At 39.9% G+C, this 14,924-nt stretch overlaps 1 protein-coding gene across 2 annotated transcripts in view; it reads right to left on the bottom strand.

Moving 5' to 3' along the window:
* Nucleotides 1-4,896: 4,896 nt before the first annotated feature.
* rl (Mitogen-activated protein kinase rl) overlaps nucleotides 4,897-14,924 on the bottom strand; it is a 91,881-nt gene continuing 81,853 nt past the window's right edge. For both annotated transcript variants that reach the window (XM_076204080.1, XM_076204081.1), the window contains exons 6-9: nucleotides 14,122-14,289; nucleotides 11,909-12,097; nucleotides 10,970-11,130; nucleotides 4,897-9,111 (exon numbers count right to left, since the gene is read on the bottom strand). In XM_076204080.1, the coding sequence (XP_076060195.1) occupies nucleotides 10,984-11,130; nucleotides 11,909-12,097; nucleotides 14,122-14,289 (504 nt within the window). In that variant the 3' untranslated portion in view covers nucleotides 4,897-9,111; nucleotides 10,970-10,983. The remainder of the gene's footprint in view (nucleotides 9,112-10,969; nucleotides 11,131-11,908; nucleotides 12,098-14,121; nucleotides 14,290-14,924) is intronic.

Below are 14,924 nucleotides of genomic sequence, written 5' to 3'. Positions count from 1 at the left end.
TAGAAATCACTAGTATACATTGATGCTATAGTAACTGGCTTTTACAACAGCCAAATAGGTATTAACGCATTATAAGCCATATAAATAAAGAAAAAAGAAATACCAGGCAAAGCTGAAACAAGTATGGGATGTGGCAAAGGATAAAGGAGAAATGGTATAGAAAGAATGGATATGTTTCAAGGAGGAAGTGCACTAAGACACTATGCAGAATGAGAAAGATGGAGAGGGGCAGCAAATAGCAGTATGAAAAGGTAAAGGTGTGGTTGCTAAGAAGAAATTTGGAATCTTGCAATATGCAAGGTGAGGGAGGCCAAGAGGAGAGCAGATACAAGGTGAGGTAGGTGTTTAAAATGGAGTAGTAGAGCCTGTGTTTGAAATGGAGAGAGAGCTTTGAGGTAAATGTGAGATTTTGCTAGGGATGTGTCACGTTGCCATGGTTGTTCAATTTATACATGGATGGGGTGGTGAGGTGTAAACAAGGCTGGGCTGGGGATTGGAGATGGTTAAAGAAAATGGGAGATAAGCCAGTTGTTTGTTGATGACACTGCAATTGTAGCAGGATCAGAGGAGGGATTAAGAAAAGAACAGTTTGGGAAGGCATGCAAAAGAAGGAAGTTAAGATAAATATGGGTAACAGTAAGGTGACAAGATTTACAAGGGGAGACAAAGGCAGCAAATTAAAAATTAATGAGGGAGAAAGACTGGAGGAAGTGGATAGCTTTCTAATAATTGGGGTGAATGTGGCAGGAAAGGGAGTTGAGGTGGAGGTAGAATGTAGATTGAGAGAAGCAAGTAAATGCCTTGGGGATTTGAAAGTAATGAGGATGGATTTTAAAAGGAGATTGTATAAGGGGGTGATTATGTAGACAGCACTGTATGGGGCAGAAACATGGAACACAAGAGTAAATTTGTTTGAAATGAAATGGGTTACTAGGCTGGATAAAGTGAGAAACAAGGAGAGCAGAGGTAGAAAGGAAGTTGAGAGATATGGTTGATGAAACAGTACTGGAGTGGTTTGGACATACGGAAAGAATGAGTGAAGACGGATTAAAAGAGGTGTGGAGGGAGTGAACATGAGGGGCTGACCAAGGATGAGATGGATGGATGGGGTAAAGGGGGGATGTCTGTTGAGGAAAGAAGACAAGATAGGGTTGAGTGGAGAGTGGGTGTGTATGGATGATGCTGTGATGTATGGAATGGGGGTGAGAGAATACATGATGACATTTTGAAGCAGGCCAAAGGAATTTCTCCCAATCTTCTCTTTTTCTGCATGAGGAGATGGAGAAGGAGGTCGCAGATTAAATGAAGCCGTGTCTTGCTACATTGCTTCTGATCCAGGTCAGTGGGCAAGATGCAGGGATGACCGGTCATCCAAGAGGAACCAAGGAAAGAGTGGAGTATATGGGGATGAAATAGGTGGAAATGGGTTGACTTTGGCTACCTCCCTTGTAAGAGGGAAAACCCCTTGGTATATTTACATACATATACCAAGGGCTTTTTCCCCCTTACAAGGGATGTAGCCAAAGTCAAAGGCATAATTCCACTCCCATTTCATCCCCACATAGCCAACTCCCATTCACCACCCCCCTCTCCCTCTTTTCTTGGCTCCTAGATGACAGGTCATCCCTGCATCTCCCCCTTTCCCCTGGGTCAGATGCAATGTAGCAAGATAGTACATCCACAACAAGGCCGCTTCATTTAATCAGCAACCCTCCCTCTCCATCCCTTCTTGCAGAAAGAGATGGGGGGAAAATCCCTTTGAGCTGCATCAAAATATCATTCACACATACTCCCCCAACCCATACCCTTCCATGCATCATAGGATCATCCACACCACCATTCTCCCATTGCTATCCCATTCATCTGCAGAATATACAAGACATCATGGTGGCACATGTCCCTCCACCCCAAGACAAGAGCTTGGAATGAAGCTGAATATCAAGGAATGTTATTGGATACTATTTTCCTACAGAAAAGTTGAACAAAGTAGCAATACAGTCTCTTACCGCAGATTTCAATTGCAGCAGGGTCAACTGGGAGGAATAGGAAGCAAGCAGCAAAGCAGATTCCTGGGGTAATGTCCTGTCAAGTATAGCAATGGAGAATTCAATGACCCAGTGGGTAAAGGTGACCCTGGTAAGAGGAGATTACATTCCCACAAGATGTGATCTGTTAATAACCATCGCTGAACTACCTTTGCCCTGTAGGAAAAAGTGACCACATAGGTGAACCCATTACAAAAGCAAAAGAGGAGAATGATTTGGGAGTGTTGATAAAATACAACCTGTCACCTGACAGGCATATCAGCTGGACTGTGGTAGAGACATACTAACTACTGCAGGAGATCAAAGTGGCATTTCACTATATGAAGACATGATGAAAAAACTCACTGAAACACTGATCCAAGACTGGAATATGCATCAGTAGAAGGGAGAGGGTGGGGGACGGGGGTAGGAGGGTAGGGAGAAATCCCTTCGGGCTGCATCAAAACTTATTTTGACGCAGCCAGACGGGATTTCTCCATCTTTTTTTTCTGCACAAGGGGACAGAAAGGAGGAGGGGTCACTGATTAATTGAAGCAAACTTGCTGTGGATGTGCTGTGTCTTATTGCATTACTTGACCCAGGACAGTGGGTAGGATACACGGATGACCTGTCATCCATGAGGAACTAAGATGAGAGGGAAGAAAGTGTGGGATGGATGAATGCGTGTACTTACCTTACTTCCCTTTGACTTAGCTAGCTCCCATGTGAAGGGGAAAACAATACTTGGTATATAGTTAGTATGGTCCCCACACAGGGTGAAGGATATGGGCAAGATCAAGAGAATACAAAGGGCTGCAACCAAACTGGTCCCCATCCTGGCCGACAACACATACATATACCAAGGCTTTTCCCCCTTACGAGGGAGGTAGCCAAAAAGAAAAGGCATAAAAACCATTCCCACCCATTCCATCCCTAAATACACTCCCCACCACCCTCCCTCTCATCTTGGCACCTCCTGGCAGATAACACGTACGAGGAAAAACTAATAGCAATGGGTCTGCCAACTTTCAATGATCGAAGAGAAAGAGGCGATAGATTACAGTATTCAGGTCACTAAAGGCAATAGATTGCATTGACAGAAGAGATCTCCCGATTAAAGAAAGGAGGGTTTTAAGAGGTTATGGGAGCAATTAAGAAAGACCATAAGGATATGAAGAAATAATTTTCCAAACATGTGCAAATACTTGGAATAGCTTAGATGATACAGCCCAAGCTCAAATCTAGGTATGATAATTGGAAATCAAGGCTGTAGATTAAGTTGGAACTATACATGAATTTGAGGCTAGGTGTGATAAAAAATTAGAAAGTAGGAGACTGGACCCAATGAACATTGCTCCTTTCCTGTGTACTATAATCAGGTAAATATGACATATATTGGAGAGTGGGAGATAGGACCCAGTGAGCATTACACTTTTCCTGTATACTCCAATTAGGTAAACGCAAAGAAGAGAACTCCTGACAGATGGGAGGGCTTTAAGAGATGGGAGTAAATTAAGAAAGACGTGTCTAAGGATGTGAAGAAATACAGGTGTCCACACAGATGCATAAATGCTTGGAATAGCTTAGGAAGTGATATAGCCCAAGCTCAAACAACACAAGTTCAAATCCAAATATAACTGGAAATCAAAGATATAGATAAAGTTGGAACTGGACATGAATTTGACGCTAGGTACAATAGGAAAAGAAAAAAAAAAAGACTGAACCCAACAAACACTGCTCATTTACTGTATACTACAATTAGGTAAACACTCACACAAACTCCTTTGTCTTCATTTAGAAAGCAGATTTTTAGTGCAGGAATGCAGAGATTTCTCAGCCCTGGCCAAGACACAAACTTGGATCACTGAATTAGCAGTCAATAACTGTACACCTGTGCCACTGTATATCTATATGTGTTTTACCTATGTATTGTACATTTGCCTTACCTTGCTGAGGGCAGCTCCAAACTGGGTCATCACTATTACTATTAAAGCAACATTTGGCCAACCTGGCTGGGGCAGCTCCCCTGCCAGGTTAGAATTTGAGCATTTTTTCTAGCTCATTCTATGTATGGGATGATCAAAGTGGATCTTGAGGAGGGCTACTCAGTCATAGGTTGTTCCTGACCTATGTTACTCTAATACCACCACAGGTCAACCAGAGGACCTACAACACCTGCCATGTGGGTTGTGACTAAAGGCTGATCATGCTCTATACCAGCGTTTCTCAACCAGGGTTCCGCAAAAGGTTATTGTAATAATGTAATATAGACATCGTCATATCTAACCTATTATTATGAAAATAAAATGAGAAAGATGGTATGTTTTTTTTTCTCCACAGGGGTTCCTTGAGACATGCAATTCATTTTAAAGGTTACGCAAAGGTAAAAGGTTGAGAAACGCTGCTCTATACCAATGCCAGAGGATTTGGTGGTATCAAGTGGAAGAACAAGCTTATTGTATCATTAATTAGAGGGGAAAATATTTAACAACAAGTAAATATCCTGCCTCACTTTAAGCACCAGCTCCCCAACCAAAGTGAAACCCAGGAGCAGTGCTCGGAGTTGGTAAGACAACAGTTTTCCTCCAGTCTGCTTCCACGTACCACTCCAAGCTCTTAACACCTTTTTCCTTGGCATGAGATGAGGCAAAGGGGGCCAAAAGATCACCAAATGGGATTCATAACAGGAAAACTTCATTCCTTCTTCCTCTGGGAAGATTCTGAAGAAGGGTATAGCCTCCCTAGTCAGGGAACTTGGGGGAACAAAAGCAGCCAAATAATTTGATACCAAGTACCAAGACTGACGGCCAATTTGTTTAAAGGGGTAACATTTTGTGTAAGTGCTTTCTGCGTTGGAGTATAACAAAGGTGGTTTCTATACAGCAACATATCCTTTTATTAAATATAAAGAAGAATAAATGCCAGGTACAAATACATTGTCCATAAGAAACTCCACCTTATAAACATGAAGAAAATTACATTCACTGAATTTTATATATTTCTTAAGTTACATATAACAATTTTGAAAGCTACATGAATGGACAAAATCCTGGAAACTGTTTACAAATCACAATGACACTGGCACAAAACCTGGAGAGTGAGGAGAATATGAAAAAAATAATAATAAATAAATATATATATAAATAATATGAAAAATAATAATTATAATAATACATAATAAAAAATATTTGCCTAGACAGGTGGAATCTCTGTACTGTTGAATCAGTCCCATGACAGTGGCACTAGGTACTCTGACAACATAAAGACATGATCATATAAGAGCAAACAACATATGCAAATACATGTATATTATTAATATCTTCTTTTGAGTACAAAGAAACCTGTTTGATGACACCAAGTATACCCATTTCAATCCAATTTAAAATGAGCACTTCCGACCTTGTCTACGAATCAAATTCCACAAAACTTTCCTTTGTTACATCTGCCTTGCCTACATTTTTATTTGTAATCCTTTGATCAGCACCAACTATGTCTTGGCAACTCAAAGAAGAAGAAAAAAGTCACCTTAGTCTCCATCTAATCCATAAATATTAACAATAAACAGTAGAGACATAGGAATCATGTTGCACAAACACTAAATTGATATGCATGGTACATCTGCAGCTACTGATTCTGTTTTCAGACTAATACCTTACAAAGGCAGAGTAGCCTTGCACCAAGCAATTTGTGGCTTTGACATATTCTGCACAATGCGCAAACCTGATTTTGTTTGGCCCTTGAATCCACTGTTGACTTTTAGAGCTCATTTCCCCTGAACTAGGTAAGTCTGGTGCCATGTTCTTCATGACTTTGTAACTCTCTTCCATCAGGAGCTAATTAGCACAAACATCTTGGTCCATCACTCATGCTGAGAAGCTTTACCATACTTCTTTTGCATCATGAAGCCATTCTTAAAGAGTCCAATCTTGCCAATGGGGGGGCTAACATCAGTTTCAACAATTTAATGGGAAAAAACTTCCAATATGGCTTGGTTTATGTATCCAGCAATTAAAAATAAGCTAAAATTACCCTTTACACGTTGGTCAAATCCGTTACAGGCTGCTGTTTTCTGAAGTTAAGTTAGATATCAATGCGCTTTAAATCGGGTGAAAACAAGCAGCACACCCTATCGCTCCATTTCTCCTTATGGCCAGTTTACTCCTAGACTGTTTTGGTTAAAAAAGGAACAGAAAGAAATGCCTCCATTTCACGTGTGCCCTTGATTAATAGTTGTACATCCACACACCCCTTGTACAGGTGTTCTAATCATACGAGGTTTGCATCAGTTGGTAGATTTGAAAATGTCCATTTTATAAACTTTCACTTTGGAATGTTAAAATGTGATACTTTACACAAGCAAACAGAAAAGATTGGGTAGTTTCTGGCCAACAATATAGAAAATATACCTCCATTCTAAATGCATCAATTAATACACCGAGATCTACGCCATCCAAGATCAATACAGAAACTGGAATAGCAGAAATACAAAAGGCAAAATGAACAACCAATACAGGAATATGCCACATATCTGGTACACTTCTTTGAGAGATAAAACCTGCATATCATTTCATATCAGTTGGGAACTTGATATTACATCCCCTAAAACACTGATGAACTAAACAGTAAAATATTTAACCAGAAGTCATTTAAACATGGTTTACTTTCTTTATATGAATTCTGCTTTTCAATTTTTATGTCTTGGATTCTCAAGCACTTGTTAAAGAGAAAAAACTAATAGTTCACAGACTGCTTAACTGCAACTCCACTTGAGTAAACCAAGACAAGACTCTCAGAAGAAAGGTTTCCACAACTACCTTAAGAGATAAAGTACATTATTTCTCACACACGCACTGACAACAAATCAGTCCACGTGTAGTAAACACTTTCACTTTTCTACACTTACGGACATTGCTTCCATTGTACGAATAGTTCCCACTGTGCAACAAATCACAGCTATGTAAAGAATTCATTCCAAACCACATTTTCTGGGAGTTGTCTTTCTTACACCCCATGATGGCTGCATTGGGCTGATGGATCACAACATGGCTTCATTCCGACATCACATATGCGGGAAGAGAGCCGTTGCTTTTACTTTACCCAAACAATGCTAATCTGGGGCTGACAGTGTGGAAAAAATCAACTAAAATATATTCACATTTACAAGTAGGGCTTTCAAACTTTGATTGACTTCATAAAAACCTCAACTTCTGAAGTTTTCAAACACGAAAATGCACTGTATTACACCTGTATACTCTTTTAGACCACAACTTTGATTTTCTTTTCTACCAAGAAGGGGATTTATTCATGGTTTGTTTTCCACAACTTAAAACATTGATGGACTGATGAATAATTTGGTCTACTTACAAACATACACCAACAAATTCTTTAGTATTTTTTTTTTCCATTTTGACATTATATAAGAGAAGAGTTGGCCTAGTCTTTAAAATAAAACACGACATCTAGAGAATAGGTGACATGAGGTCATCTCTACACATTCCTGACTTCTCTATACAGAAGCATATGCAGTGAGGGGGGGCACATAAGGAACCATCAGTGCCACACACTTCACTACACTACCAATGAACTCGCTCGCTTGCTCTCACTCTGTCTCTGTCTCTCTCTTTCTCTCAAACTCTCTCATGTACATATGTATATATGTATTATGTGTGCATATATGTATGTATGTTTGAGAGTATGTATATGCAGAGACATGTTTGTATGTATGTATGTATGTATGTATGTACGTACACCCAGGAACAAGTCAATCCTTCATCCCCAAGGTGCTGAAATGACAGAGAGGGGGGGTTGAATAGATTATATTTGTTTTTGATGCAGGTGTGTGCCTACACTCTTAACGACGAAAAGGGCCAACATGTGCATATGCGTGGAGAGGGCACGCAAACACACATCCACGCCCACACCCACCACCACCCACACCTACACACACATACCATCACTGATCTTCAGTCACATATTGGAGAAGCTAAACTCTCAATTTCTTACTCAAAATGCGGAGAAAAGAAATTGCCTTTCCACTAATCCACGTACACGGGATGCTGTTGACTTTCCTTTACTGCACAAAATAATGTAGGAAGGACATTACTCTAGTCTCTTCATGACTTGAAAATGCACCACAGAGAACAACGCTGTGTCGAAAAAACAATGGGATCTATAATCCATCACCACATTTCCAGTCTCCTCAAACAGGATTTACCCATCCCCCTGGTTATTGCCATCAAAGTTTGCCTTGGTTATTGTCAATACTTTCAAATTATCTCTTTCCTATAAAAATTTCACTACCTCATCAGCAGCCAGAGCCAGAGATCCACTCCCAAATGAGTTGAAGCTGAATGTTACAGCAGACACTGCATAAAAACTTGACACTCTCATGACAAGTGACAATCTGTGTTAGCTATCATTGCACATTACTTGACAATGCTGATATTGTATGACAAATGACACTGTGATGGCTGATACTACATGACAACTGATACTGTATTTGACAGTTGTGCGACAGGTGACACTTTCATGGGTCATCACTGTATAACACATAATACATCAGTTGGCACACGGAGAGCTGCCACTGCATGACCCTAGAGCTGATTCACTCACTCACCAGGCAAACACTCCACATTTTACACAGGCAGATAAGATAAACATACTTGCAGTAAGGCCATGAACAGTCTCAGCAGCAGATGCCATTCAGGTATCACCATACTTGTAGAACTGCATAAACAGCTTCAACGGTTGAGATGGTGATGAGGTTGGTAGTCTTTATTATCACGAGGACCTGGCCCATAATGTACAGGTTCAGCAGACAGTGCAGCTGGTGCATAAAGAGGGCACAGCTGGTTTAATGGATGACCAGTGACAAACGGTGTCCCCTCCACAATGACTCTTTTCCTCTGAACAGCTACATGCTGGGAAGCAGTATTTTGTACAGCAACTACATGCTACACAGCTGCAGCAGACTGTCCTATCTTCTTCTTGCCGTACCAATCCCATTTCCAGCACATGTTCCCCTAACTTGCTGTCATGTTCATACCCTCCTGGTTCTTCCTGGGCATGCCTCATCTCTGTCCTGGGCCTGAAATTAGTCCTAATACAGAATCCTATTCATCCAAGTAAACAAAGACTGGTTATGTTTATGACCCAAACTACTCCAGAGCTTTAAGACACAAAGATGGAGCATTTAGTTATAATGTTCCCATAATTAGTCATATTTTCATTGCCAAGTAATGTCATAACACATTAGTAAATACACTAAAAACCCACTGTTGATTGGATTCAAGAAAAGAGAGGAATTAACGATTTCCGTATATTTCGATCACTCCGCTGAAGAGGATCACAGCCAGTGATCGAAATATACAGAAAAATAGTTATTTCCTTTCTTTTCTTGAATCCAATCAACAGCGGGTTTTTAGTGTAGTCATATTTTCATGATCCTTGATCTTAACCATGCATAATACTATAGCAAGTTACACATCCTACATCCTGGAGCAGGTAAAATGCCTCATCATGGTAACACCTTTCCTCCCAAGGAAACCAATTATCCAAATTGCTCCCCTGCCTGGTGGAGATGATACTGCAAGATGGATGGCAAAGCTGTGCATTTTCAAAACCTCTCAACCCCATCACTACCTTCAAAAGAAAGTGACACCCTGTGGGGCTGACACTCGATCCCCAGACTGAGCCCAGGATCTCTGTCTATCTTCCGTTACATTTTTTCTTCCATTTTCTTACACAGTTGACAAGTGACAACTGCTTTCCTCTCCCTATATCTTTCAGCCAGTGATACAGAAACAGTCCCATACTAATAAAACACAGACAGCAGTCTGAAAGTTTTTTCCCAGAGATCTGAGCAAGGTTCCGAGGACCGTTGCTAGCCACAGTGGGGGTGTAGGTCTTCCGCTTAGTGGAACTAAAGGCAACAATTGACTGAATGACCACCATCAATATGGCAAGACATCTTCACCAATACCACCAATAATTAATGATGGTATATTTACCAATATGACATATGGGAAGGTGTTACCCGAGAGGATTCAGACAGGAACTGAGCAAGTAATTGTTGAGGAGTACTGTGGGTCTAGGAAAGGTAGTGTGTGCATGGCTCAAGTTTTGGGAGCGAGGTATATATGCAAGAAGTTTTGTTTTGAAGGAAGAAATCTAGTTTGTCTTCTGAGGTTGTGGCAGTGTATTCCTTATGGGGATGTCTTGCATTGAAGTCTCCTAGCATATTAGGGGTTAAATGGTTAGGCTTTGATTGGGTTTCTGAAGTAATGTTTTCTGTTGTGGGGAGATGTTGAGAGTGATTGGGTAATGCATAAAAATTTTGGATGCTGAGGCTTGGAGAAAAGTATGATGTGTAAGTGGTAGTGACAATATATCCCAATGTATGAGGTCATCCAGGAGGTGCAAAAATAAGAGGGAGGGTGGAGGGGAGTGGAGTGTATTCGGGATGGAATGGGTGGGAATGGTTATTATACCTTTTTCTTTTTGGCTATCTCCCTTGTAAGGGGGAAAAGCCTATGGTATATGTATATGTGTATGAGGACTGCTGTACCTCCTCATTTAGCTTGAGTAGAAAGAAGGGAAGCAGGAATTAGGTATGTAGTAAAGAGAATTCCCTACATATGAAACACTGATATACAAAGATTTGTAAAGTGTTTAGGTTTTGCTGACTGTTGGGAGCCATGCTGTAGTGACATAGTCAAGTGTGGTTCTTATGAAGTGTTTGTAGACAGTAATTAGAGTTTCCTTCTGTTGTCCAAAGCTTGTAATGGATATTTAGAGGTTTATTGTTGGATTTCACTGATGATGAAATCTTCATTGGATCAATGATCATACTCACTGACCCAGTTGTTTCTTGTGTAATCTTACCATGCATAAGAAACCCTAAACATGATACCATACATATTGCCATTCTTGTACAAATATCTGACCTGCTGTGCGACTCCTAGTTTTGTTGCATTGGAGTCTCCGGGTTGTCACGACCAGGTCCCTGTTTGAACACCACTGTTTCCTCGAAAATGAGTTCCTTAAGCTTTTCCTTTGGTAAGTCATCTAATTCCATCTCAAACTTGAAAGGCTCCTCAGCTACGGGCTGTGATAAACGAAGGATAAGTGAAACCTGTATTATCACTGTAGTAGTAACAACTTATACCTAAAGTATATATACTTTAATTTCTGATTTACCTACTGCTTGCAATGGGAATCTGTTTTCCATTCACACCTATCTCTTGCGTTCTCTCTTCCCTGCTCAACAGACATTCCCCTATTATTCAAAGTCCCCTTCACCCCACACCATCTCATTCTGGGTCTACCCCTCAGGTTCACTCCATCCACCTTCACCTTCCACAACCTTTTTACTAGTCTTTCTTCATTCTTTCTATGTGCCAAAACCATCCTTATATTCTTTCCTCTACTCTACCTGCCAGCTCCATTTCCACAAGCCTTTCCTCTCCTCATTTCTCACTCTACAACCCTTGTACTTGTAACACCCACCATACTTCTCAAATACTTTATCTCAAACATTAATTTTTCTTTTATAAGGATGGTTATATAATAATAACTGCATTTGATTGTTTAATGTCTTACACTCCCGCCCCTCCCCTCAGAGTGCTTTTCAAAGCAAGGAATTTAATATAATATGCCCTCACTATGAACTCGCTGCCAAAGTAGTCTTGATCTGCCTCCACCCTAAACTTACACCCAGGAAGCAACATTCTAAACCACTCTGCCAACAAGCGTCCCAAAATTACAATGACAATAATATTAGTATTGGCTACTGGCAATAAAAGCATCCTTATATTACAGTAACACCAATAACAATAATAATAGTATCAGCTATTGGTAATAACTGACAAAACAACGAGCCTGACCTCATCTGCTGGGTCATAGTATTGTTCCAAATAAGCATGTGCCAAAGCATCTTCAACAACTATGCGTTTGTGGGGGTTAAAGGTGAGCATTTTGTCCAGCAGATCCAAGGCCTTCAGGTCAGCAGTTGGATACAGCTTTGTCCATGGCACTTTTGGCTTTAAGGGAAGAGACTGTAGATAACTTCGAGCCTGCAAGTACAAGAAACAGAAATAATTTATCAAACAGTGCTAAAATGTAGACAAAGGGGATTTATCTACCTATATACCAAGACCTTTTCCACCTTACAAGGTAGATAACCAAGTCAAAAACCAAGTACCCACTCCCACCAATTCTACTCCCATCCACCACCCTTTCTTCCCTCTCATCTTGGCTCCTCATGGATGATGGGTCATCCCTGTATCCCGACCAGTGACCACCTCACAGGTGGGATAGGAACAAGTAATGCAACATTGGTAGCCACCTGCACTTTGAAACAATGAATTTCCATCAGAACATAAAAAAAATAATAAATGCTGCATACAACCACTCCTCGTTTAACGACCTACTCGGTTAACGACAGCATGGAGTAACGACGGGCTTTATGACAGACCAATATTCATTTAACGTAAATCTCCCGAAGTTATGACGTCGTGTACGATAAGTTGGCTGAGGCAAATTTGTATGATATAAATGAACTTGTACGGTGGATATTAGCTGTGAGGTAAAGTGTTCTGAAGCTTAGGTCTACATTACCATCCTGCAAGCTGCAAAAACTACCTGGGGTACAGTATATACCGGTATTGGTAAATTTTTAGTTTCGACCATGGGCGCAATATAGCAATAGAAAATTAATTATTAATTTTGTAAATTATAATGTATCAACGTAAAATGCAATTTTGTGAGCGGAAATAAAACAAAAAACAAAAAAGGAGCTAAAACAGATTTCGTAAGTAACGAAGTCGTGTCGGACGAATGGTACGCCATGTTTGTTATGATAGATGCTGACGTCGAAGAATAAAGGATGATAATTTCGTCTAACCTAACCTGTGTTTAATAAATCATTACCTACAAATTAAATGTCATCCGGCTCGTCCTCATTGTCGTCGTCGTGAGAGACGGTGGGCTTTTCAACCACTCTCTCAGCTTGCGGGGTATACAAAGTTCTTGTAGCCTGAAGGAATGCATGTATCTCCGCTCCATAACATTCCTTCAATAAAATGTACCTGGCGAGGTACTGTCGGAAGTACCGAGGCCGTCAATTGACAGACGACAAGATGGCGTCCCAATCCTATGCTACCAACTTCGTTCATTAGCATATTTGCTTGTAACAAGGTATTTCTTATTTTCATTTCCGCCCACAAATTGCATATTACGTTGATACATTTTAATTTACAAAATTAATAATTAATTTTTTATTGCTATATTGCGCCCACGGTTGAAACTAAAAAAACACCCCTGTATTTAATATGGAATGTCAGCATACGCGGATTTGGTCATACACGGTAATTTCAGGAACCTAACCACCGCATTATTTGAGGGCTTTCTGTACTATCAAAACAGTAAATAAAGCTTTAATATACTGTGTAAAAGAGGGAAAATACACGAAAATAAAGATACATGTATTGCTGGACATTGTACATACATTACATGTGCGTATATGTATACACTTTCACTCAATGACCAATTCGGTTAACGACGGCGACGCTGGTCCGAATTGTCGTCGTTAAGCGAGGAGTGGTTGTACTTCATAAACATAAGCAACAGTCTACCACCAGTATCACACAATATACTTATACAAAAAAATATTAATACCCAATCATAATCCAAGCTCTTAAGACAGACCACCAAACTCAATATTCCATGAACACCCTCACCCCTCCCAGATACTTTACTACAAAATTAACATATTTTACCAAAGCTCATTCAATACTTGGGGCTGAAACCTTCTCCCCTATCTATCCCTTTGAGCTTCTACCGGGTACGAGTTACTTTACGTTATAATAACATTGCATGCTGACAAGTCCTATCTATAATAAATTTGGATGCGGAAAAATATAAATAAACAAACCAATAAATTAATCAAAGAAGCAAAACAAGATAACTTTTAGAGTGAGAAAGAAAGAGAAAATGGAACTTACCTTCTCATTTATAATAAATAAACCAATAAATTAATCAAAGAAGCAAAACAAGATAACTTTTAGAGTGAGAAAGAGAGAGAGAGAATGGAACTTACCTTCTCATTTATAATACAGTTGAGATCTTCTTGCGATGGAGATCCTAGAACACCTAGGATGTGGTTAAGTTGGTCCAGATAGTGTTTGCCGGGGAAGAGTGGACGGTTGGACAACATTTCACCAAGAATGCAGCCGACCGACCAAATGTCTATCGACTTCGTGTAACCCTAAACGAATTCCAAAAAGTCAATAATGTGGATTTGCAAATCTTCTACTTCTATAATGGCAATATCATTAGCTTTACACAACTATGGGGATGATTAAAAAATAATAGTAAAAATGTATTAAATTATAGTGAAAATCAATTTGTGTTGATGGCTGGCTCAGAATTCCTGCTTGTTATTGCTTCAACAAGGTAAACCTTACATATCTAAGCAACTACATCTCAAATAATATAAACAATTATAATAATACTAAAGGTTATGGTTTTGAATCAAACAAAACGTGTAACTTATGGTGAGAACGCCCTGAAGACTGAATCGGTCTTCCCCGGTGTGTAACTGTAGAAACTTGTAATATCAAACCTTTGAAATGGATTCTAGTGGGTTGTACATTTCTCAGGCATTTTCTTTCTTTGTGGAATTGCTATGAATATAGGGGTGAGATGTCAAGCTTGTGGGAATAGGTGGGAACTTTAATCAAAATAAAGTTGGTTAGGTTTGGGCATTAGGAAGAGGCAATGAGCAAGGGAAAGGATTTTTTTTTCTTTTTCTGGGTGGGGTAGGTTGCTTGTGAAATGGAGGTTAGCAAAGGCTTGGACAGACTATGAAATATCTGGAGAAGCAATGTTAGAAAGTCCAGA

The sequence above is a fragment of the Oratosquilla oratoria genome, chromosome 20 (assembly GCF_046742065.1).
Source record: "Oratosquilla oratoria isolate Oo_2021 chromosome 20, ASM4674206v1, whole genome shotgun sequence".
Lineage (NCBI taxonomy): Eukaryota > Metazoa > Arthropoda > Malacostraca > Stomatopoda > Squillidae > Oratosquilla > Oratosquilla oratoria.
This window is presented reverse-complemented; position numbering and strand designations above follow the sequence as displayed.